We start from the raw sequence: 23,845 nt of genomic DNA on the forward strand, positions 1-23,845 counted from the left end.
ATGAAAGGAGCGACCCGAGTTGGCAGCTTCTGCCAAACCTAATGCCAGGCAACCCTACGCCCAGTTAGAGCTCGTACATGTCAGCTGCCAGCTACCGTCTGCCAGCGCCATGCTCGGGATTTTTCGCCCCCAAAGGCCGACGCATACGGACGGCCAACTGAAATGGAAAGTGAAGGATATGTTAACGTGGGCTGCTATTATTCAAAAGTCACCGAGCCCTTCGACTGCCCTAGCGATTCTTGTCCGGTAGAAGGACGGTATATGAAGTGTTTGTGTTTGCTACCGCCGTCTAAATACGGTCGTCTGCCCCCTTACTCGTATAGAGAACATCGACTGCGTTTATATCATTTTTGTTTTAGAGGGGAAGGGGATCTTACTTTTCTGCCGTGCACCTCAGATCGGTCTATTGCAAAGTTCCTGTCCATCCAGCCGGCAAAGTGAAAACGTTTTTTTTTTTTTTTTTTACGCCAGATGACCTTTATAAATTTCATGTGATGCCGTACTACCTTTGAAATGCACCCTCCACATTCGAGGTATTCATTAGAGAGATTTAGCACGCCGTTATCCGCGATCCGCTACCGTGATCCGCCACCGCGTGTTCCATTGCGCCACGGCCGGTCTCGAGGGAGAGGGCGCGCGCTCTTTCTTACGGCCTTCTCAAACGCTGCGGGAACAATGGGAACTTTTCTCCTTGAGCTACGCTCTCCGCCACCGCAAGGGGCGCGACCTGCTCACTGTTCGCTCCGCGTCTGCTTCAGCGGCGGCGGGTGGTTTTTGCCTGGTTTCGTGTTGTCGCTCGCGAGTTTCATGGTGAGTGCAGCCCCGAAATTAAAAAGCACAGAAGGTAGATGCTGCAGCGGCATGTCGTCAACGTACCACACGTGAACGGATATAAAAAACACTGTCGTTCAGCAAACGTTCGACAAGCATGGCATACATTGCGGCATGGTAGCTACTTTTGTTCATTTTAATCCGAATTTTTCCCAAGCCCGTACACGAATGGGAACAAAAAGAAAACTGAATGAGCAGTGATCACATCGAAGCTTCTTCAAGGCTAACATGACAGCAACTCGTCTGCAACAGCAAAACCGTCTTTCAGCGCTAGATGCGAAACCATTCAGGTAGCACCGAAGATGAAAATAATTTCATAAAAAATGTAATGTAAATTGCAAAGTGCTTGCATGATATAAAGTATTAGTATAACAGTCAAAGTAAACGTTGTAGGGTTGAGTTTTAAGTGTTATTACAATTCATATACTTGGCAATGTGTGGTATTATAAACATTATTTTAATTTTGCAAATAAACATTGTTTTAATGAACTTTTTACATGATATTATTCTTAATATGAAAACAAAAAATGGTTGATATTCATGACACCACTTGTGCTCGAAGTGGTAAAAAAAGGCCAATAAATTATGGTGATACTCAATGCAGTGACTTACAAATGAGTTCCCCTGCTATATCGAAAGTATGCAAGAAGCTTCTAAAGCGTTAAAGAAGGACACTCTCACTGAAGACTCATGTCAAGCCTTATATAGCGACACCATTGAGGCTCTCTTCGGGAAAGTAAGGTTAATGTGCGGAAGGGAATGACATATGCCAGATGCGAGGGCCGTAACAGCTGGCGGCACATGACTATACATGACTACATTGTCAAGACGGACGTTTCATCTGAGAGCAAAATCAAGGCACGGAAGGAAGTGATGGCATCTCCTACCATCCCATTTTCCACTGTCACATATTCCGGTTCACCTTACGTCGCTGGATATATCGCTTAGTTAATAAACTTCGGGTCTGACGCTTGCGCTATTCTTCTTGAAACTAGCGAAAGCAGCAGCCCCATGTAGTACGCTCTTCTACGAGGACAATGTTCTAGTGGACTGCATTATCCGAAACCAGAGCTTGTTGCCCTATTGGACAAACCTTTTTTTTTTTCGAAAAAGCTGCCGTGCACCTACTACACACAAATGTTCTCGAAGTACTTAAGATCCTGATTCAGTCAGCATTTCAGAACTCAACAATGAGTTGCCAGAAAGGAATTGACAACAGCTATGTTATTAGGTCCGTTTCTTTGATATTTGAAAAATTTCTCAGAATTCTTCTCAATTAATTATACCAGGAAAGTGACAGAGAAGACCGAAAGGCCAACTCCTTATGTGCACAAACCGTGCAAGAAGATTTTGAGCCTGAATTTTCTAGACTCAGGTCGCATTTTGATGAATTGATGAATATATAGTGCAATGTGTAACTTTGAAGGAATTTTTTTTTATTTTTTGCTGCTTTTTTCGATTCTGCTTAACTGTTTATGCCCATTTCATGGATTAAAAGTAGTCGCGAGACTACATATACATCTTCGGTCTTTCAACCGACTGATACGTTTTGAACGAAGCTAGAACAGCCCAGTCCACTAGACAAGTGAAATTTTTACTATATGGGTAAATTTTTGTTATTTACTCTGAATCTGGGACGCGCCATGAATTTTTGCCGGTGACTTCTGATCTAAACGAAAACGGTAGCGGTTGACAGAATCTCCACCCAACAGTTCACCATGCACTCACGTCAGGTTGCGCTGCACCTGCTTAAAACATTCAAAGGCAGATTGCATAGCCTGGTAAATTTATTTTTGTACAAAACTTAGAGGTAAAAAATGTTAAAGTGTACCCGGAGCTTCATTCGACCGTGCACGGACGCACTGACGAAGGAGCGCGCGCGTGAGCGGATTGTTGACTATTTTATTCCTCGTACACGATAAATGTTCGATGTTGATGACGGACCTTGTATAAACCATAAGGGGCGAAATGTCAGGACCTGCCAGTTGCAAATGACGCGGGCGAATCTAAAAGCGAGCGCGCGTTTCCCTTGCGCGTGAACGGCTGTAGCGGAGGAGCAGCAGTGGGGCGGTGGCGACCCCACCGAGGCGCGGCGGGCGGTTGAAACAGACCCCATTGGAGAGGCCGTAAGAGAAGAGAAGCGCTCTCTCCCTCGAGACCGGCCGTGATTGCGCATGCCCAGATCACTTCGATGCCGATAGATGGCGCCACATACTTGATGTCGGCACATTGACCTGCCGCATTGGAACCAATCAGCTTGTGCGCCCCGCCCACGAGCGGTAGGGGGTCGCGGTGGCGGATCGCAGATCACGGTATGCTAAATCTCTCTTTTGGCACGAAGTTCGCGGTTTAAAATGGATACTTGCATGTACTTTTAAATTTTCGGGAAGACGCGTCGAGCGAATCCATCAGGCGGCGTGGCGTAGAGGACGTCACTCTTGCTAAAGACAGAGACTGCATCCTTGCCACGCAGGCTGCCGATACCATCGAACAGCCAGAAACCATACTGCCATCCGCCGCCAAGTAACAGAAATGCTCCAGGACGACGTTATCCAACCGTCGACGAGCCCCTGGTCTTCGCCTGTTGTCCTCGTCGCAAAGAAGGATGGAACCTTGAGGTTTTACGTGGATTACAGACGCCTCAACAACGTCACGAAAAAGGATGTGTACCCCCTACCACGCATAGACGATTCCCTCGATCGCCTTCGCCATGCCACTTACTTTTCGTCCCTTGACCTCCACAGTGGATATTGGCAAATAGAGGTTGACGAGCGAGACCGTGAGAAGGCCGCTTTTATTACTCCGGACGGTTTGTATGAATTTAAAGGGCTCCCGTTTGGCCTGTGTTCGGCCCCTGCCACATTTCAGCGAATGATGGACACTGTACTCTCTGGTCTGAAGTGGCAGTCATGCCTCGTATATCTCGACGACGTTGTGATTTTCTCGGACACGTTCGACGAGCACCTGAAACGTTTGCGCGCTGTCTTCGAGGCCATCCGATCTGCCGGTCTCTCTCTAAAACCCGAAAAATGCCACTTTGCTTTTAACGAGCTGAAATTTCTCGGCCACATTGTCAGCGCTCGAGGTGTTAGCCCAGACCCAGAGAAGACGGCCGCTGTCTCTTCATTCCCCAAACCAGCGGATAAACGAAGCTTGCGTCGATTTCTCGGCCTGTGCGCGTACTATCGTCGCTTTGTTAACAATTTCTCCAAGATCGCTGAGCCTCTGACCCGCCTGACAAAAGACGCCGAGCCGTTCTTTTGGGGCCTCGACCAGGAAAACGCTTTCACGGAACTCAAGTCCCGTCTCCAATCTATGCCAATACTTGGCCACTTCGACGAAGAGGCCGACACGGAACTGTACACGGATGCCACTAACGTTGGCCTCGGTGCGGTCCTTGTTCAGTGGCAGGACGGTGCAGAACGTGTCATTGCTTACGCCAGTCGCACTTTGTCCCGTTCCGAAGTTAATTATTCAACTACCGAAAAGGAGTGCCTCGCTGTTGTGTGGGCAGTCATGAAATTTCGTCCGTATTTGTACGGTCGTCCGTTTCGTGTCGTGAGCGACCATCACTCTCTGCGTTGGCTGGCAAACCTGAAAGATCCATCGGATCGGCTTGCTCGATGGAGCCTTCGGTTGCAAGAATTTGACGTTACAATCGTGCACAAGTCCGGTAAAAAACGCAGTGATGCTGACTGTCTGTCCCGCGCCCCTACTCCCTGCCACGCGGACGGCTCCGACGACGATTCCGTTTTCCTCGGTGTTATTGCGACGTCCACCTTATCCCGAAAGCAGCGGGCTGACTCTGAACTTTTGCCCCTCATTGAATACCTCGAAGGAACCGTGTCATCTCCTCCTCAGCTCTTCAGGCGCGGACTGTCGTCATTTTGCCTGCGTGATGGTGTGTTCTACAAGAAGAACTACGGTCCAACAGAAACTGCTTATCTGCTTGTAGTACCCACCACGCTACATGACGAAGTTCTTCGTGCGTGCCACGATGACCTTTCTTCCGGCCATCTCGGGTTTTCTCGCACATTGGCACGGATACGAAGAAAGTACTACTGGCCCAGGCTAGCTGCCGTTGTGCACCGCTACGTCCGTACCTGCCGTGAGGGCCAGCGGCGGAAAACACCACCCATTAAACCAGCTGGGCTCTTACAGCCTATCGATCCCCCGAAATTCCCATTTCAACAGGTCCGCATGGACTTACTGGGCCCATTTCCGAAGTCCTCCATGGGTAACAGGTATATAGCGGTTGCCACTGACTACCTTAGCCGCTACTGTGAGACCAAGGCCATTCCCCGTGGTACCGCAGATGAAGTTGCGCATTTCTTCATTCACAGCATTGTACTCCGTTATGGTGCGCCAACAGTCGTCTTAACTGACAGAGGAACCTCGTTTACGTCGACACTCACGAGTGAAGTGCTTCGACTCAGTGGCACCACCCACCGCAAGACAACAGCCTATCATCCTCAAACTAATGGACTGACTGAGCGGCTTAACAAGACAATTGCCGATATGATTTCTATGTATGTAGACGATGATCATGGGAACTGGGACCGAATTCTGCCGTACATCACGTTCGCATACAACACTGCACTACAGGAAACAACACGCTTCACTCCATTTCATTTGGTTCATGGACGCGAACCCTTGACTATGCTAGATGCCATGCTTCTTCCAGATTCTGCTCCCTCCACTGTCGTGGGGGCTGACCAATTTATTCGTGACGCAGAAGCTGCACGCTAGCTTGCCCGACAGCGAATTCGGCACCAACAAGTACACGACGCCCAGCGCTACAACCTGCGACACCGAGAGGTGACTTACACGCCCGGCGACCAAGTCTGGGTATGGAGCCCGATACGGTTGCGAGGGCGCTCTGAAAAGCTTCTGCGGCGATACTTTGGACCTTACGAGGTGCTCCGCCGCCTCAGCGCGGTGAACTACGAGGTGCTACCACAAGACACTGTACGCTCCTCTCGGCAGCCGAAATCTGAAATAGTTCACGTTGCCAGAATGAAGCCATATTACAATCGTTAAACCATTTCAGGGTCCAAACCAGAGCCAGAGACTTTCCCGTATAACTTGCCCCGCTTTTCGACTATTCCCCTACGCTTGCTGTATCGGGTCGATGCCCCTTGGAAGGGGGGCAATGCCACACCGCTGACCATCTTCTGGCGCCACCAAGTGGCCGAATGTCTTGGCACGTGGCTAAGCGTCAACCTCGTCTCTCTCGAGTTTTCGCTTGATTAAAAAGGGCCAGCTCGGTTGTTGTGCTGCTTGCTACGTGTGTTGATGACAATACTAGCCCTTTGCCTATAGAAGCTTGCCAAGGGCGGAATCGAATCAAGGTCGAAGCAGAAGCGGCGAATGAGGCGCCAGCTGATGGCTAACCCTCCTGACTTGGGTCAGGGATGGATGAACCTACAATTTTTGTTATCATGCTGAACATCGAGCGTTTTCATTAAACACAAGTCCACAAAAAATCAACGCTGTATAGATTCAAGCGAAGCTTCATTCACCATTTAAGCTTCCTCCGTCGTCAAGTGTCCAAGCTATGAAATCATGAAGGCTTGGAGTGCTTACACGCCGAAAGCCCAGTAATAACTCCCTTGCTTGCGAAGACAAGGCTGTTATCGCCTGCCCGTGGCAGAAGCTGTTCCTTCGCCTTCGCATTCGGAGTGATATTTATAGATGAACTGCACATCTTTTCTATGTCCTTGATTCCTTGTTCTTGCTTTATCGCAATAGCGTTAAAGGCTGCGTCCACCGAAAATCCGGCGTCGTCGCCCGGCGTTAGCGTTGTGAGCGAAAAATCATGAATATGACGATTCAACACGGTAGCTGGCAGTTAACATGGCTGAGCACTAACTGGACGTGGAGTTGTCGGACATTACATTTTCTCTTCTTTCATAGATAGGGGAGGGTGATATCAGAATAAACATGTAAGGACCCTTGAATTCACGTTACCCCTGCAGGCCACGCATGAACGTTGCTTAAAGCTTGGTTGAAGCCGGGCTTTATATGTGGGCTCGTAGAGTACGCTATCGCTTCATACCCTTAAAGGAGGAGTTTAAGAATCCCCTATATTTTTTTCCACTATGAATTTTCCACTATCGATCATATGCATACTATCAATCAGGTGATAGAAAAATGCTCGGAATATAACCAGCCCTTATACACAGAATTCATTGATTACGAAAAAGCATTTGACTCAGTTGAAACCTCGGCGGTGATACAGACATTGCGAAATCAGGGGGTAGACGAACCGTACGTGAAAGTGCTAGACGACATGTTTCTTTGTTATGTATAGTGCCCTACCTGCTTGGACCTAACCACGGTCCGCAGTATGTCTGTAAATAAAAATAAATAAATAAATATTTAACGTCTGCACAGCAACCATAGTTCTGCATAAAGAAAGTAACAAAATTCCCATAAAGAAAGGTGTTAGGCAAGGAGACACAATCTCCCCAGTAATATTCACAGCTTGCTTAGAGGAAATATTCAGAGACTTGAAATGGGAGCAGTTAGCGATAAGGGTAGATGGAGAATACCTCAGTAATCGGCGACTTGCTGATGACATTGCCTTGCTAAGCAACTCAGGGGATGAACTGCAAATAATGATTGAAGACCTAGACAAGAAAAGTAGAAAGGTAGGCTTGAAAATCAATATGCAGAAGACTAAGGTAATGTTCAATAGCCTAGGGAAGGAACAGCAGTTTACATTAGGTAGCGAAGTACTGGAAGTAGTAGGCGAATATGTCTACTTAGTACAGGTAGTAACTGCAGATCCGGGCCATGAAAAGGAAATAACAAGAAGAATAAGATTGGGATGGGTGCATTTGGCAAGCACTCGCAGATTATGACTATCAGCTTACCGGTATCGCTCAAGAGGAAAGTATACAACAGTTGCATCTTACCTGTGCTTACCTATGGAGCTGAAACGTGGAAGCTAACAAAGAGGGTTCTACTTAAGTTGAGGACAACGCAGAGGGCTATGGAACGAAAAATGGTAGGGATAACATTAAGAGATAGGAAGCGTGCAGAATGGGTCAGAAAAATAACTCAAGTTACCGACATTCTAGTGGAAATTAAGAAGAAATGGGCATGGGCAGGACAGTTAGTGCGAAGAGAGGATACCCGATGGTCGCTTAGGGTACAAACTGGATTCCAAGGGAAGAAAAGCGTAGCAGGGGGCGGCAGAAAGTTAGGTGGGCGAATGAGGTTAAGGAGTTCGCGGGGGTCAAGTGGATGCAGCTAGCACAGAACCGAGTTAATTGGAGAAATATGGGAGCGGCCTTTGCCCTACAGAGGGTTTAGTCAGGCTGATGATGATGATGATGATGATGATGATGATGATGCTCTTTCAATAAACTTCAGTCAGCGCCTGTCTCGTTCGTCTTTCTGTGTGTTCCAACATTTAGCGCTGTTTTTTCCTTTGGTTAAACATATCGCAATCTTTGCAGGGTATCTTACAGACGACTCCGGGGTAATATGAATGCTCCACATGATCTTTCACGTAGGAGAGTTCTTGTTTCAACTTGCTGGACTGCACGTCGCAATGCGCATGTCGTATTCCGCAAATGTACGCGCAAGAGCTTCACTTTCTTGACGTTCTCGTTTTCCGTACACCGGACGGAGTTGGCATTACCATTTTCCGGAAGCCCACAGACACCGGCAAATACCCGAATTCTGAATGTGTCCACCTCATCGGTCGCAAACGGGCCGTCGCTTCCGCCCTATTCACCCGAGCGAGCTCGTCTATGCTCTAGCTTTGGTGTGCGCTCTTCGGAGCAAGAAAAGGTTCGCGTCGACCTTAAAAATAACGCCTTTTCACAACTTCTTCGAAACGAAGAACTCCGCTCTCTAACCTGCCGAACCCCGATTTGTAGGAGAACCGAAGCTCGCGAGTATTCACAGGGGACAAGTGAAGCTCTTACAAGTGGATGCCCATGCTAGTGTAGGCTTCTGTCGTAACTTTTCCGAACAATGCCGTTCGTATTGCGTTACCCGAAACTGATAAGCTCTTGGAAGCAATAACACTTTCTCAGAAAACTAATATCATATAGGAAATTTCATAGGTATATCCGCTGAAGGTTCTTAGCAGTAATTTACTTCCTAATTATCGGTGCAAAACGATGCATGTAATTTCTATTATGTGCCACGTGTTTTGCGGGGTTTAACGTGTTAAAAGTCCACAAGCCCCGCGGGTGAGTTTAGACCAGTTGTTATCTAACGTGCGATGACATCACGCAGCAGAGAGGCGTTTTTGTGTTTCACCTTCATTGAAGTCTGGACTCAGTGGTAGGGTTCGCTCCCACATCCTTGGGTCGGTGCCAGAAAGTCAGAGCCACTGCGCCAGCACGACCGACAAAATTTAGACTACATCAGACAAAAGCGCAGTAATCGTCAGCACATTCAATGTACGTAATACTGCCGCAAGTCTTAAATATTTATCTGCCCGTGTGCTGTGCGATGTCAGTGCACGTTAAAGAACCCCAGGTGGTCGAAATTACCGGAGTCCTCCACTACGGCGTCTCTCATAGCCTGAGTTGCTTTGGGACGTTAAACCCCACAAACCAACCAACCATCTTTTATCGACAGCCGCCGGCACGCGCTCTTATTACTCTGATCCTGGCGCGCGTATCAATTCCTTGTTCATGCCCGTTGTCGCGACGCTGCTTTATAAGTTTCTTTGTCGCCCGTGCGCCGAGATGTGTCTCGAAGATTCCGAACACACACGTGTGTTTCTGCAAGGTTCTAGGTTATGCGAGTCCCCGTTTGCGGCTTTATCTAGATGTTGGCTCGCCGCATTTAAATTGAAAGTTTGCGGTGTGACGGCATTCGTAGATCGGCGACCGCCGAGCATGCTTGTTGCTATCGCCGCACGCCATTGCTTAGTTCTTTTGCAGACGCAATTTAGCCAAACAAAGAATTTATTCCAGTCAATTTCAAGCCTGCTCATTTGTCGCCAACGGCATTATACCACTACGTGACAATAGTCTGTCCTCCCCCTCTGCCATTGAACAATGACACAAGCAGGTACCTTACACTATCCGATAACAGTTAGCAAATAATAGAACCGGAGCATGCGCTCATCTGCCGATTAGAAAGAAATGGACCGTTTTCCGGGTACTCGCGATGTGTTTTGTCTTTTGTGCCATCACACGCATGTAAGCGATAGCTCTTGTGAAACACCCATAAAATGCATGCCTTTTAGCGGCGTTAAGCTTTGCAACTGACGTTGAACTGAACCGCAGTCGACTGTATAGTTACACGGAACATATCGCGAAACTCAACTGTCCCTCGGAATCACGTAATCCCGCCACACGCAAGCAATGTTTACTTTAAAAAAAAAAAAATGTTTTATTTCTAATTAAAAATGACTTTTTACAAAATTTGCATGATTTATGTTATTGAATTACGCATTTTGCACATGCTTTTTCTTTCGGGTAGGCGACAACTGAACTCAACACAGGAAGTCCCATTTCAGGCACGTCTGGCTTCGTTGCTTAACCGCCGTTTTTTTTTTTTTTCATGCCGCTTTTTTGCGTTTATGTTTTAAGACTTGTTTGAGTAGTTAAAGTTGCAGGTTTGACGTGCGATAGCCAGGGCAACAACCTTCCGTATGATTTTAGAACACACTGCGGTTGGTAATGCCGCCGACTCGGCCGATGCGGTGTGTCTGCTGACAGCCATATTGTCACTTGATTGGAGCATAGCTCAACTACGACCGCCGACCAAAGTTGAACTGAGTTGAACTTGCTGGCCAGAAACTGCAGTTGGCGCTGCCGTCTGACATCGCTAACTGCCGTTCAGTTCAACTGACCGTCAACTGAACTCTGTTGAAAACGCCTTTGTAACAAGGGTATAGATAACTCAGGATTCTTGTCTCAGCAACGTGAAGCCAAAAGATAAGCTAAGACTTTAATGTGAGAAGTCAGAACGACTCCGCACTTTTCTCTTAGTATCGGTACACAGTCGAATCTGCGAGTCTTTCTGGATGTCTTTACAAGCTGTTGTTCGGCAACAAAAGACGCATTTTCTGCTAAAATTACTTCGAAAACTTTCCTCCCTTCGACTTAAACTGTGACATCTGCAGACTGAAAAGGAGATCGCGATAACTGTTTCGCGTTGAATAACGGTGAAGCCCAGTTTATGTCATGCGTTGCCAATATGAAAGCTGCGCCGACGCAAGCAATTTACTTGTGGTATCTGCCGCTATTCAAAGAACTCGTTGTTCACCTCCTGCCTTTTTTCATGAAACTCCACGTATAGCTTACCTTTATCGTTGGAGCGTAGTAATTTACTGATACAGGCCATCTTAAATTTGTGTAGAGTGTTAAAGATAAAAATATACGGCTCGCACAATCTACCTCACGAGCGAATTCCTCAGGTAAAAAAGATGCAATTTAAAAATCAACGCTTACGAAGTGTGAAAAAAAATGAAAAAAAAAAATAAACATCAACAATTCAGTTCAGATCTTTATTTGGCGGAAAAAAATATCTGCCCTTTGGCAGCTAGACTGGTCCGCTAATGAACAATTACCGCTTATGTTCGGGCAATGGGACATGCCAGTATTGTCTGTACCTTTCACGTGGCGCTACATATAATTCGGTAAACGAAAGAAAGGGGCAGAGTCTGTCGAATTTCGTGGCCATGGTCGTGATGGACGCATCCGAAATTAAAAGTATGCCCATTATTGAATTTCAACCCGGGATATTCATTTTCTGAATCGACAATATTGTTTTTGCTTCAGTGTTGAAAGCTAGGCTAGCGGGTGGCTGGATGTCATGTACAACAAAAACAACCCGAAGGCATTCGCATGTTAGGAAACGTAGCGCAAAGAAGACAAGGACAAAAAAAGAAGGAAACACACACGAGCGCTTCTTTTTTGTCCTTTTCTTCTTTGCGCTACGTTTCCTAAAATGCCAATGCACCAACTCGCCCAATTTAGCATTCTTGTGCAGTTCCCGAAGGCATTCGCAGCGTCGGTCTTGTGTGTTCCGTCCTTTGACTGCGTTATGTAACTTAATTACTCTGTTGTTTCTTCTAGGAGGATTAGGTGTATTATACCTACCATCTCGCCACAGTATCCCCTGTTTGTTTTCTCATATGAGTTCTTTAGCGTGTAAAATTCGGAACGTATACAACATTCTGGCAACATTGCTGCCGCTTGCCACTGCCTTTCCTACGTGCAAACCTTATTTCTCGTTGGATCATTAGTTTAACGTCTAAATGTTCCTTTTAACGGATTATTGGCTTGATGGGGCTGTTTGGAGTTATAAGTACGAAACAGGGAGGACATTAGTAGAATTCTAGAAAATGTATTTAGTCCTGAGACGTCACTGCGCCGCTGTACGCACCGACTAGCCCCAGAATCGGTTATTTTGAGCTGCAGCCTGCGCTCGGTTGGTTTTTTTTTTTTTTTTTTTTTTTTTTTTTTTAGTGATTCCTTTTTTTTTTTTTTTTTTTTTGTTTCTGTAAAGAACGACGTAGCGGGTACCATAGCTCGTCGATGTGCATACAACTTAATGTTTAGTTGGAACTAGCAGGCTTTTTCCTGCAAGTGTTCGAAAAAAACAACGCCGCTCTTGTGTTCGCCCATGCACATAGGCCGTTGCTCCATCGCATCACCCTTTGTGAACCAAAATGTCTGTTATGTTGTGTCTGCCTTGGCGAAACGTGTGCCGCGCATTTATATAGCTGACAGAAAATTCAAGGATAAGCTCATAGCTATAGGTCGCGAGGAACGCTGCTCCAAGCCGTTTATCTCGATCTATATGTTTGTCCGAAGTCAGAAGCTTCGAGTTGAGAGTGTTTCGTGGCTGATGGCGGCATCTCTAGCACGCACTTTGCGAGGTCGAGAATCTGACACGTGCGCTTCTTATCTAATGATAGGAAGGTCCTCACATGTCGTCCAACACACAGCAATACAGCTGATAAACGCTAAGTATCCTCATATCGATAACTTGTATGTGTTCTAGTCGTTTAAATATTGATCAAATGGCTGTTACAGTAGTAGGAATAAAGCAACATCACGAATGTGTCGTATATATCAAACAACATATATCTTAATGTTCTCTCACGGCTCGAAGCACAATCAATTTTATAAAACATGGCTATAATTATGAAATAAAATATCTTGTCACCGCTTTAGCCTAGTGTAATCGCTGCAGGTATACATATAGACTTCACAATATGCTTTAGGAAGCGATTGAGGCTTGTCTGATAGGTACCTTACATTGTGCCAAAATAATGTAGTGCATTCAAGTACCAGAGATCTATGGTATGCAGCTCTTATTGTGGACGGGAAACTTGCACGCATTCGAACAACGTTAATTATCACACTAGACTTGATAAGCCAAACAAAAATACAAATAAAACCTCTTTCTACACTCGTACGCCTCTGAGCACAAATTTATGCCAAACCTTATACAGAGTAACTATGCTTCTTCACCGCAACGAAACTCCGGAATAACGGCGTCGCTTTGTCGCTCTCACTCACATCAAGCTTAAACAGTACTTAAAATATGTCACGTTTACTTAAATATATGTTTTGCATTCCGCTATCTACAAAAATATATATTCTTTCTAGATCACAGACCCCCATTATTTCATACGTGTAGGCAACCTTGGCGTGCAAGTCTGTAGCTTTGTTCAAACCGTGTCAAACATGACAAAATTTTCTGTAGTTCATCTGGAACTTGATAATTAATTCTGCTGTTGTGTAGTGCATTTTCGCAGTTCTGTAGTTTTTTTTTTTTTTTCTGTAGTAATTTCCTGCGGTTAGTAATCATGTAGTAATTTTTTGTGGTAACAATACAAAATACTGACATTACTACAAGAGTTTCTGTGGCTTAGAGGATCGTGGTCAAAAACCGCAAAGAACTTTTTTTTTGTGACGACTGAAACTTTATATATTGAAGTGTTTCGGGTTCAGGGGGCGAGCTTCGCCGCAGCGGGTTCAGGAAGCGACGATGCATTGAGGCGAAAGACAGTCAGGGAGGAGAGGAAAAAAGTAACGTTTATATACACTTTCTACATACTGAAGAAAGTACAAGTCATGAGAGGAAAACGGAGCTATCTGTCCAAACAAAACCCGTCAGTTAAATATGGTTTGTTATCCCCAGTTCCCTAGCTGGGGAAACAAAGTTCATCGATACTATCCAATCAGTGTGGGCAACGGATCACTCGAGGTGCCGCCCACTGCCGAGGGTGAACTTCCTTGCACATCTTCCGGTGGCGAGGGCAAATCTTCTGATGTCGATGACGATTTTGTGCGGGTGATGGAGTTTCGGCACCAGGACAAAATGGTCCGAGAAGCCGCCGTTCGACGTGGACATTCACCCCGCGAAATTCCAAGGGGGTCACCTGCTTGCCTCGAGAATTCGGCGAGCGGGGTCAATGCTGCTCGCCGACGCGCCTCGTGCCCATTAAGCACAAGAATAGGTGCCCTGTTGTCGCCGTCGTGGCGCCACGGGGATTAAGGCTTGAAGGGCAGCTGGTCTCTATCCTGAAGGAGGGAGGCGGGAGGGGTTAGTCGTCGCAGCTGGAAACACCTGCCGTCGCCACCGCTTCCCTGCTTTTGGCGTCGGTCGCTCGCCGGCGTCCGCTAAGTACGCCTCCATTGTCAGCTGCTGGAGTCTGCGCATACCTCGACCGGAACTCTGGTCACAACTATATATATATATATATATATATATATATATATATATATATATATATATATATATATATATATATATATATATATATATATATATATATATATATATATATATATATAATTCTTAGTGGGCTGCTATAGCCCAGGAGAAATTACCAGATTTACGCCACAATCACCAGCTCTTATTGCCTAACGAGATGTTTTCGTTGAGAAAGGTTACTGGCACGCGTTTTACTGGACACGTCACCCAAACACTGCTGTTGAGCATCACTAATTCGCTCCCGTTTAATTCAACCTTCCAATTTAATCAAACTAGAAATTGTGTCGCGCCATAATAATGCGTATTAAGGTGTAGATGGTCATTTAATCTATACTCAGAATTTGAGGATTTCATTGGTACCCCCATATTCCGATATATCAGTTCTGCTCCACATGTAGCCTTTTATTTAAATGTACACATTCTCAATTTGAACAACATTACCCAGGAAACAACTCTTTGATTTTAAAAGTCATTTTAAGATGCCATATAGACTTAAATGTATTTCCTTCCCTTCGCACTTTGCCGGTGCATCGAAATGAAGGATAGTGCAGCAATATATTTACTCTGAAGTTTGGCCATTTCATGTTAACCTACGACGAGTAGCTGCCAGAGGAACTAAAAAAAAAATTAAGTTCGTGCTGGAACGCAATGAAACCTGCAATTAGATAGCTATGCTTTTCTCTGCTGTCCGTTTGACAGGCCATCATAAAATCTAATTTTTGCCTTCTGTTTGAAAAAGAAAGAAAAGGATGAGGGGGACCCTTAAGTTTCGCCTTTAATTATATGACTAGACAGTGCTAATGGCTCCCGTTTTCCACTTCCTTATCCGGATCCCCGCTGACATACCTGCTCTGCGTTACTGGCTACTGCATTACTGGTGTGTGGCCGACACACACACACACACACACACACACACACACACACACACACACACACACACACACACACACACACACACACACACACACACACACACACACACACACACACACACACACACACACACACACACACACACACACACACACACACACACACACACACACACACACGCACACACACACACACACACACACGCACACACACACGCACGCACACACACACACACACACACACACACACACACACACACACGTACACACGCGCGCGCACACACACACACACACACACACACACGTACACACGCGCGCGCACACACACACACACACACACACACACACACACACACACACACACACACACACACACACACACACACACACACACACACACACACACACACACACACACACACACACACACACACACACACACACACACACACACACACACACACACACACACACACACACACACACACCTGCCCTCGAGACCCCCCTGACTTGCATACCCCGAATGTTTTCTTTCTTAACCCTTGGCTAAAGTTAGCTTGGAAACCCTGTAGATATGCGTGTTAACGCTGGTGTTTAAGTTTTCCCGTTCGTGTTTCTTTTGACATATGGTACGTTGCTTGTTCGCAAGCTTTAGGCCCTTTGTAATCTGAACACGTCTCGTTTGTAGACCTACGGAGAAAACTTATTGATGAGAAATTGATGTGTTTTTTCTTCGTGAGGGGACGCTTCTCCTCAAGTCGCCCGTGGTGTGATCGTCGCTCGATGGAGCTCGGCGACCTCTTTTGCCAGGCCATAATGGCGTGTTGCCGGCCTGGATCAGAGCTAAGCAATGCGGCCTCCCACTGTTCCAAATATGTAATCTGCAGGCCCTCCTCCGGTGGTTACATGTTTTCACATTTAAACATGATGTGTTCTACATCTGCCCTCTGATTTCATTTCATTTCATTTATTACCTTAAACACCCCTCGCGGGGTATTACATAAGGGGTGAGATGAGCAGAAAAGGTACAAGACAATGCAATATGTGATCATGTACAAAAAATGTAGTTTAAATTGCTAACTAGAGAAAGGGAACATGAGGGGCTGTATTCTCCTGAATACGTTACGCATTTTTTTTTTTTACTTCAAATTACGCGCCAATATACACTAGTGTGACGTCAGGTGGTTTTCTTTTTTTTTTTGTGGCTCAGTTTCTTATGACAGTAGCCACGCGGCGCCACTAAACACATGCCTCGCTCATGGTCGTAGAGTTTTTCAAATGCTACAGTTTCTGGTGATCCATTCACCTTGTGTAACTCCCAAAATGGCGCCTTTCTTCGAGTTGTGTGACTACGTCGTCCTCGTAGTGACAGCCTGCATAGTACTTTACCTGTGAGTACACTGCATGTGGGTAGTCGCGTTGCAGTACGGCCGCTTGGATCGGCGCGCCCTGTTCGACGAGGCGGCCGCGGCTGTAGCGGTTGCAGTTTCACGCTTCCTGAACTGTCTTGCTAGACGTGACCTGCATTTAACATTTGAACTGTTAATAGGATCGCGCTTGCTAGACGGGACCTGCAAAAAATGTAGAGGTATGCAAATGGTTAATGGGGATGCGGTGCTAAAGGGCCAACTCTTGAGCTGTTGTACCGATTTCGATAACATTTTCAGGGACGGCCTATATTCCTTTTGTTAGAATATATTCTTAGTTTCATCACCTTAGCCCGTGGTCAACATTTCCGGAGCTCTCCACTAAGGCGCGTCATTCATTGGGACGTTAAACCCCATGCGTAAAGCAGATCAGTCATCACATCACCTCAGCACAATCAGAAAAACAATTTGTAGCGGTCATAATGAGTATAATTAGGTACGTCATCTTAAGAAAACTAATTTCAAAAATCGTGGAGATGTACAACCGTTTGTGCTTAGGTAACCTTTGAATAGTTCATTGTGCAGGATAGGCCAACTGCGGGTTCTTTAGACATTTTTGTAAAAACCTGAGCACTTGAAAACGAACTTCGTTTTTTCTCTTCGCATTATGTTTCATATTTGATACTTTTTCGAGAATAATTAGGAATCAAAAAAGTACATTATTGTGTTGCTAAAAACCTTTTAGTGCAGAAATCACCTTGAAAGTAGTTTTTAAGAGCTTGGAAACTGTAATTTTCCTAACGCTTGTGCCATTGTGAAAAGTGCAAGCTGAAAAAAAAAATGAGTTCAAAAATTTCAGAACTTGCTATTCAAATTTAGGGCACAAATGAATAAATACAAGTGTCCTGGTGCATTCGTTGGACCGTTCTTTTCAAACACGACACTGTTCTGGGGCGATTGCTTCGAGTTTCCTCTTTTTTTCATCTTTACAGCTGCGCAGCGTCCTTTGTCAGCGCTTGTCAGATACTGTCCTTGGTTGCTTGCTGGGCGTGCCTCTTTGGCTAGGCTCCATATTCTTTTTCTTCTATCACCAGCTTGTCGAGCACTTTGGTTAACCAGGCTCCTAGTGGTGCGAAAACAGCGTTCAAAGGTTATATTCTGCGTTTTAGTATGCTTTAGTCACTCCAAGCTCCTATTTCGGTTTACCAGCCAATCCACTGTTGCCATGAACCAAAATTTGCCTTTTCTTTCTGGTATTTTTAGCTGTCTGATAAGTATTCCTGATAGCAGGTCCTTTTTGGTTAGAGAGTGTGAAAAAAGTATTCTAACCTTGGGGATACACATCGCATCGGTGCCTGAATATGGGGGCAAGGAACTTGAACGAACAGTCTTGAAATAAGCATTCATAGGCGCTTTCGAGAATGAGTGTGCACCCCTTCTTGCAAAAAAACTAATTCTAATTTTGTACTGTGCAGATTATAACAAAACATGGTGAGATGTTTCGTTAATAAATGCACAACCCAATACAACAAAAATTTAATAACACGAGGAAAATTGTGATTTTTAACCTGCGTCTCCCATTAAAGGAAGGTTGTCCTCTATTGCCACTACTGTTCGTGCTTTATATGGTTTATATGGAATGAATGCTGCAAGAGAATAGTCAGGTTTTTAATCTTCTGTAAAGATTAAGCATCAGCGCCTTCTCGATTTAATGTATGTGGATGATATTATACTGTTAAGAGATAGCCAGAGGAAGGCTAGCAAATTCTAGTTAATTCTAGTGGAGGTGGGACACTCTAAGCTCAGTCTTAGTGCAGTCAACCATTTACGGAAAAGCAAGTGCCACCTGTCGTCCAAAATGGAAAGTTTCGCCGGCACCTTTGGTTGTCTACCAAATGTATCAAATTGCCTGCAGAAGGCACTATTTGTGCCTTTGTCGCACATGTGCAGGAGCTTTACCGCAAATGGTCCAATAAGTCAGGCCTACAATGTCCATTACGTCAACCAATCAGATGCCTAAAACACAAGGCCATGAAATACCCAGTAACAGAACATAAATACCTCAGGGTATGGATAAGCGAAGGACTGAAATACATGGAAAAGCATGAACAGTATGTTATCAAAAAAGCGCTAAAAGGTGTTGGATAATGAAACATTGGACATGTGGGTATGCAAGAGGCATGAAGTGCTGAGGTGTACGTGGAAAGAAACTGTGGTGCTAGGGCTTGCTTTTGAGATTGCGGTTTTGGGCCTAAAGGCAGAGGCACGGTCGAGGTTAGAAATAAATCAGAGAGCTGCTGGACAATTAGCACCAGCTGCCCATAGCAAAAACCACAAACGAGGCGGTACAGGATGTATGGGCTGGGCATCTTTCGAAGCACGGGAAGCTCAGAGTAAAATTTGCAAGAGGAATGCCCGAGGAAAATGGTTCGTAACAGGTGGGCAGCTAAAGTATCTTGAATTGAATTGAATTAAATTTATATCCAACTCAAGGTTGTTCTGAAGAGCAATATCTGAAGCGCATTGACTTACAATGGAGGAAAAGAACTAGGAAACTAGCCAGTAACAATGCAGGACACAACGACGGAGAAATAAAGAGCGCTAAACAACAGGTAAAAATCATGGCAAGTGAAAATTGGATAAATTCCATGGAAAACAAACAGAGAGAGTGTAAAAGTACATGGAAATTGAAAAAGGAAGATCAGGAAGAAATATTTCTTTAATAACTCAAGAGGCAGTGCCCTATTCCTTTTAAGCTTGGTCTGGATGCCTTAGAACACGCAGCAGCAAAAAGAAATTTAACCAAAAAGATTACACATGTGCAGTGTGGGTTGAGTCTGTACAAACAATTATACTCTTATGCCATCTGAATGACGACGCAGGCGCAGTCGCTCTCCATGAGGCCCTAGGGTTTTGAGGCACTAGTGTTAGGGGGAAAGAATCTGCGCTGCAAGTTAGTAAAAACCATTTCGAAGATTGGTGGCTGGAAAGCAGACAAATGACATAAAGGTAAGAGGGTAGAATTAAAAATATAGTAACCTAAATAATGAAATAATCAATGCTTTAATGACAGCATTCAAGATATAAGGAAAAAAAAAGCCGAGCTTGGTGAAAACTACCACCACCCTGTTTCAAAGTGGACACTTATAATGCAACCACTCATCCATTGTTAAACGTGACAGCTTTTTTTCTTTCGCACGCCATTTCTGTTATTCGAACTATCTAAAGATACCTCCAATGTATCCATTCGATTCTCGGTGAATACAAAAGTCCCCCTAACATGTCTGCATTCCGCTTGCTACGCGTACACAGAGCTCAGCATTCGTGACTCTCGATTTGGCTTATGGGGTTTAATGTCCCAAACTGACTCAGGCTATGTGAGACATTGCACAGCACATACAGGTGCCTTGCTTTTTGCCTCCATCTGAAAGCGGTCGTCATGATCGGAATTCGATCCTGCATTCTTGGCCACAGCTGTTGAGTGCCCTAACCATTATGCCATCACAGCAGGGAACACACCCGTCCTTAAGCTATGCTACTTTTTCTTAACATGCAGATTGAGGGCATGCAATATTTCTCATTAAATCTTTCCTTTATATTCTACCTTACAGCCATGGTGAAAGGCATGCTGAAGGCCTATGCTGGTACAGTGGCAATGACCAGCTCAGGCCGGCGAGCCTGTCAAGGAAAAGGCGCGTAGCACTTGACTTCGGTACATGGTAGAAAATCACATAATTGCATGAAAATAGCCAGGAGTGAATGTGGAGTTCAGCGCTGCTGCCCAGCAACTTGTGCCAAGTAGTATACAACTGAAAGGCATGCTGTTTTTCATGCATGAACACTGTGACAAACAGTGTATTGCCACACTGGAAGTATATGTGATCGGACGCCATTCGTTCTGTTTCGGGCAGTATGTAGACACGGAAAAAAGAGTGGCTAAAGCTAGCCATTGTGCAACTCACACTTGTGTAATCTTGTCAACTTGGGTTTGCCCTGTTACAATTGAAACACGGCGTCATATTCGTGGTACCAAACCTATGCAAATTCCTCATGTGATACATCTGGTACATCGAACTTTGAAGACAGATGTACCCGCATGCGGACAAAATGTACCTTGTCCATTCGACATATCTTGAACGCATCAAAACACAGCGTTCGCATTCATCCGGCATGCCCGGAAGAATATGTACTGTGTTCATTCGACATACTTTTTATCCACGAGCCCAGATCAAAACAGTGGTCAGATTCGTGTGACATCATTGAAAAACAAATGCACCGGGTCTATTCGACATACCTTGAGCCACAATCTTCATTTTTTCAGTCACCAATATCTCTTATTCCTGATCCTATGCCAAACCTTATTTTATTCTAATTTCAATTCTGTTTGCAATTGCTTCCCTCCTATGGTCTTTTGACCGGGGCCAGCCGAGTTTCGCTTTCATGGCATTTCTAATGCTGACTACAAGTATTGTAGTTTTGTGCAGGTCGAAGATGTTGAATATAGGCAATAGAAATTGTAGCTATGATTGCATTGGGGTTCATATTCAGAGTTTGCGTCACTTTCAGAAGTGTTGTTCTCTTCTTGGCCTTGATTTATCTGAATTGTAAAAATGCTGCTTCTGAAAACGATGCAAACTCAATATACGAACACTGAAACCCAACCTCAGCATGACATCTGCAAATGGCCATATCCATGTTTATGTAAGTGTATTGGTGTCTCATTGCTATTGGTATTATTATTTTTTTTTTTCAGAAGTCTTTTAAACTTGTCCAACCACTTGCACGGATGGTAAAACACTGTAGTTAATAGGTCATTGAAACAATATGCGCAACTGCACATTAAAGACTGTATGACTGCCATGATAGAAAAATTGTTAGGAAAAAAAACTGGACATTTGTATGACACCTGCAAACACTTTCTTCTGGGGGGGTAATGTGAACATATATTTCTGTTTCAGCAGTAGTAGCAGCTGCCCCAGCTTGTGTGCTAGCCGTTTTGTGAGCCTAAATAGCAGTTGGTATGATTGTAACATTTTTGTTCTGGGCGGGCTGAGGAATGTAAAGTGAGATTGTACAAGAACAGTATCTCCAAAAATATCCAAGTACCATCATGCTGATTGTATTTTTGCCATCTTTTCTTTTGCAGATTTCTCACTAAGCACAAAAACACTTGGAAAAAACAAGGCATTGCTTATGAATCGTTATCCCTCATCTTTCGTCCCTTGTACCAGCTTTTGATAAAGGTACTTAGAACTTGTGTACACGAATTGTAAAATACTATGCTGTGGCAATGTTTTAAGTTTGATCTTTGCTTTGTGGTTGAGAAGCAACCTTAGGCTGACTGAAAAGGTGTGTTTATAGTATGTTGGTTGGTTGGTTGGTTGGTTGGTTTGTACGTTTAATGTCCCAAAGCGACTCAGGCCATGAGAGACGCCGTAGTGGAGGACTCCGGAAATTTCGACCACCTGAGGTTCTTTAGCATGCACTGACATCGCCTTCATTGAAAAGCGACTGCCGAAGCTGGGATTCGATCCCGCGTCCTTGGGAACAGTAGTCAAGCGTTGTAACTACTGTGCCACCCTGGCGGGTGTGTTTATAGTATGTGCACATGTTAGTCAAGCGAGCAGTGTTTGGCAGCCCGTTATTAGCTTTATCATTACATATTTTGTGGAAAAAAAGCAGTAAAGTGTGACAGATCATGCATCCTATTTCCTATGAATCGGCCAACTTCATTTCAGAAGACAGCCATGAGAGCTAAGGACAAACATTTAGGTTTTCTCTGAAAAGTTTCGAAGCAGCTGAAACTGGATTTTTTTTACGAACGATCTGGTGACTATAGATGCTTGTTTTAGGTCCTGCCATGGTAGCTTGGTGGTTACGGCATTTGACTGCTGAACCAAATTATTTGGGATGAAATCCCGGCCGCGGCGGCTGCTTTTAGTGGAGGTAGAAAGCAAGACGCCAGTGTGCTATGTGATGTCAGTGCATGTTCCCCAGGTGGCCGAAGTTACTTCAAAGCCCTCCACTACAGCCCGAGTTCCTTCGGGCCGTTAAAACCCGCAAATCAGACTGAACCTTTTTTTTTAATTAGTGTGTAGTTTCAGCATTTGCAGTGCCAATCTTACAATTATGTCCACTATTGGAATCTTATTGACATTTCTACTTTCACCGTGAATTAATAGGATAGATAGAAAGAGTTCATGTTGTTAGTTGCACATAAGCATGCTTCTTCATTATGTCCTTTCTTAAACTTAGTGACATCTTTTCTGAAAAGGACGGGTTGTGATGATTCTCGATGTGGAGGGTGACGTCTTCTGGAATCCATTGTGAAATACCTGTGCCACTGTATGCATTTAACTTCAGATATCGACACATGCTAGCAGCACCTGTCTTTTTGTTTTTCTTTCTTTCCTAGCTTCCAGAAAGACCAGTTTTCTGTGAGAGTGGTCTCTTTTGTGTTAGATTGCAGTAACCTATCAAAGCAGGTCAACTTCAATTTTTCTTCAGGCTGCCTTTAACAGAGAGAGTTCTGTCATTCGGTTATCTGTGCATGTGGCGATTGGATGCTATGTATCTTGGATGCCAAATTAAGGTATAATTTAGTCATGTGTGCTCTGGACTGACAAGGTGTGTTGAGATTTTGAAGTGCCCTGAGCTGCCCCCCATAGTTTGAAAGCCTTTAATTTAGAAACAAAGAGGGTGTTCGAGTGTGAATCAAGGAAGCGAACATTATTTATCTGTGTTATAAATTACTGTGAGAGATATTTCTTGTTTTAGGGCTTGCCATGAAAAGCCCTAGGGAGGCCCTAATAATTAAAATGCCATGCAGATTTCTTCATGTTTAAGTTAGTTACAGTAGAACCCCGCTATAGTATCTGATATAGTAAAGTGAAACCAAAGTCTCAGGTCATCTTCCATAGACGACTATACACATTTTCCCCTTTATAGTAAACACACTTTTGGTAAAAATCTGTTATATTAAAGTGTGTCTGGCCACGGCGACGACTTTCCACGCAATGATATCGCCACCCGCGCCCTACCTAGAATCACGAAGCAAAGAATTTT

General features: G+C 44.7%; 1 protein-coding gene across 3 annotated transcripts in view; it reads left to right on the top strand.

Annotated features, from left to right (window-relative positions):
* The first annotated feature begins 16,676 nt into the window (after positions 1–16,676).
* The window catches only part of LOC146186181 (cytochrome P450 3A24-like), a 44,809-nt gene continuing 37,640 nt past the window's right edge, over positions 16,677–23,845 (top strand). For all 3 annotated transcript variants that reach the window (XM_084607076.1, XM_084607078.1, XM_084607077.1), the window contains exons 1-2: positions 16,677–16,804; positions 21,927–22,023. In XM_084607076.1, the coding sequence (XP_084463202.1) occupies positions 16,692–16,804; positions 21,927–22,023 (210 nt within the window). In that variant the 5' untranslated portion in view covers positions 16,677–16,691. The remainder of the gene's footprint in view (positions 16,805–21,926; positions 22,024–23,845) is intronic.

The sequence above is a fragment of the Amblyomma maculatum genome, chromosome 6 (genome assembly GCF_055883805.1).
Source record: "Amblyomma maculatum isolate TAMU_Amacu chromosome 6, ASM5588380v1, whole genome shotgun sequence".
Taxonomy (NCBI): domain Eukaryota; kingdom Metazoa; phylum Arthropoda; class Arachnida; order Ixodida; family Ixodidae; genus Amblyomma; species Amblyomma maculatum.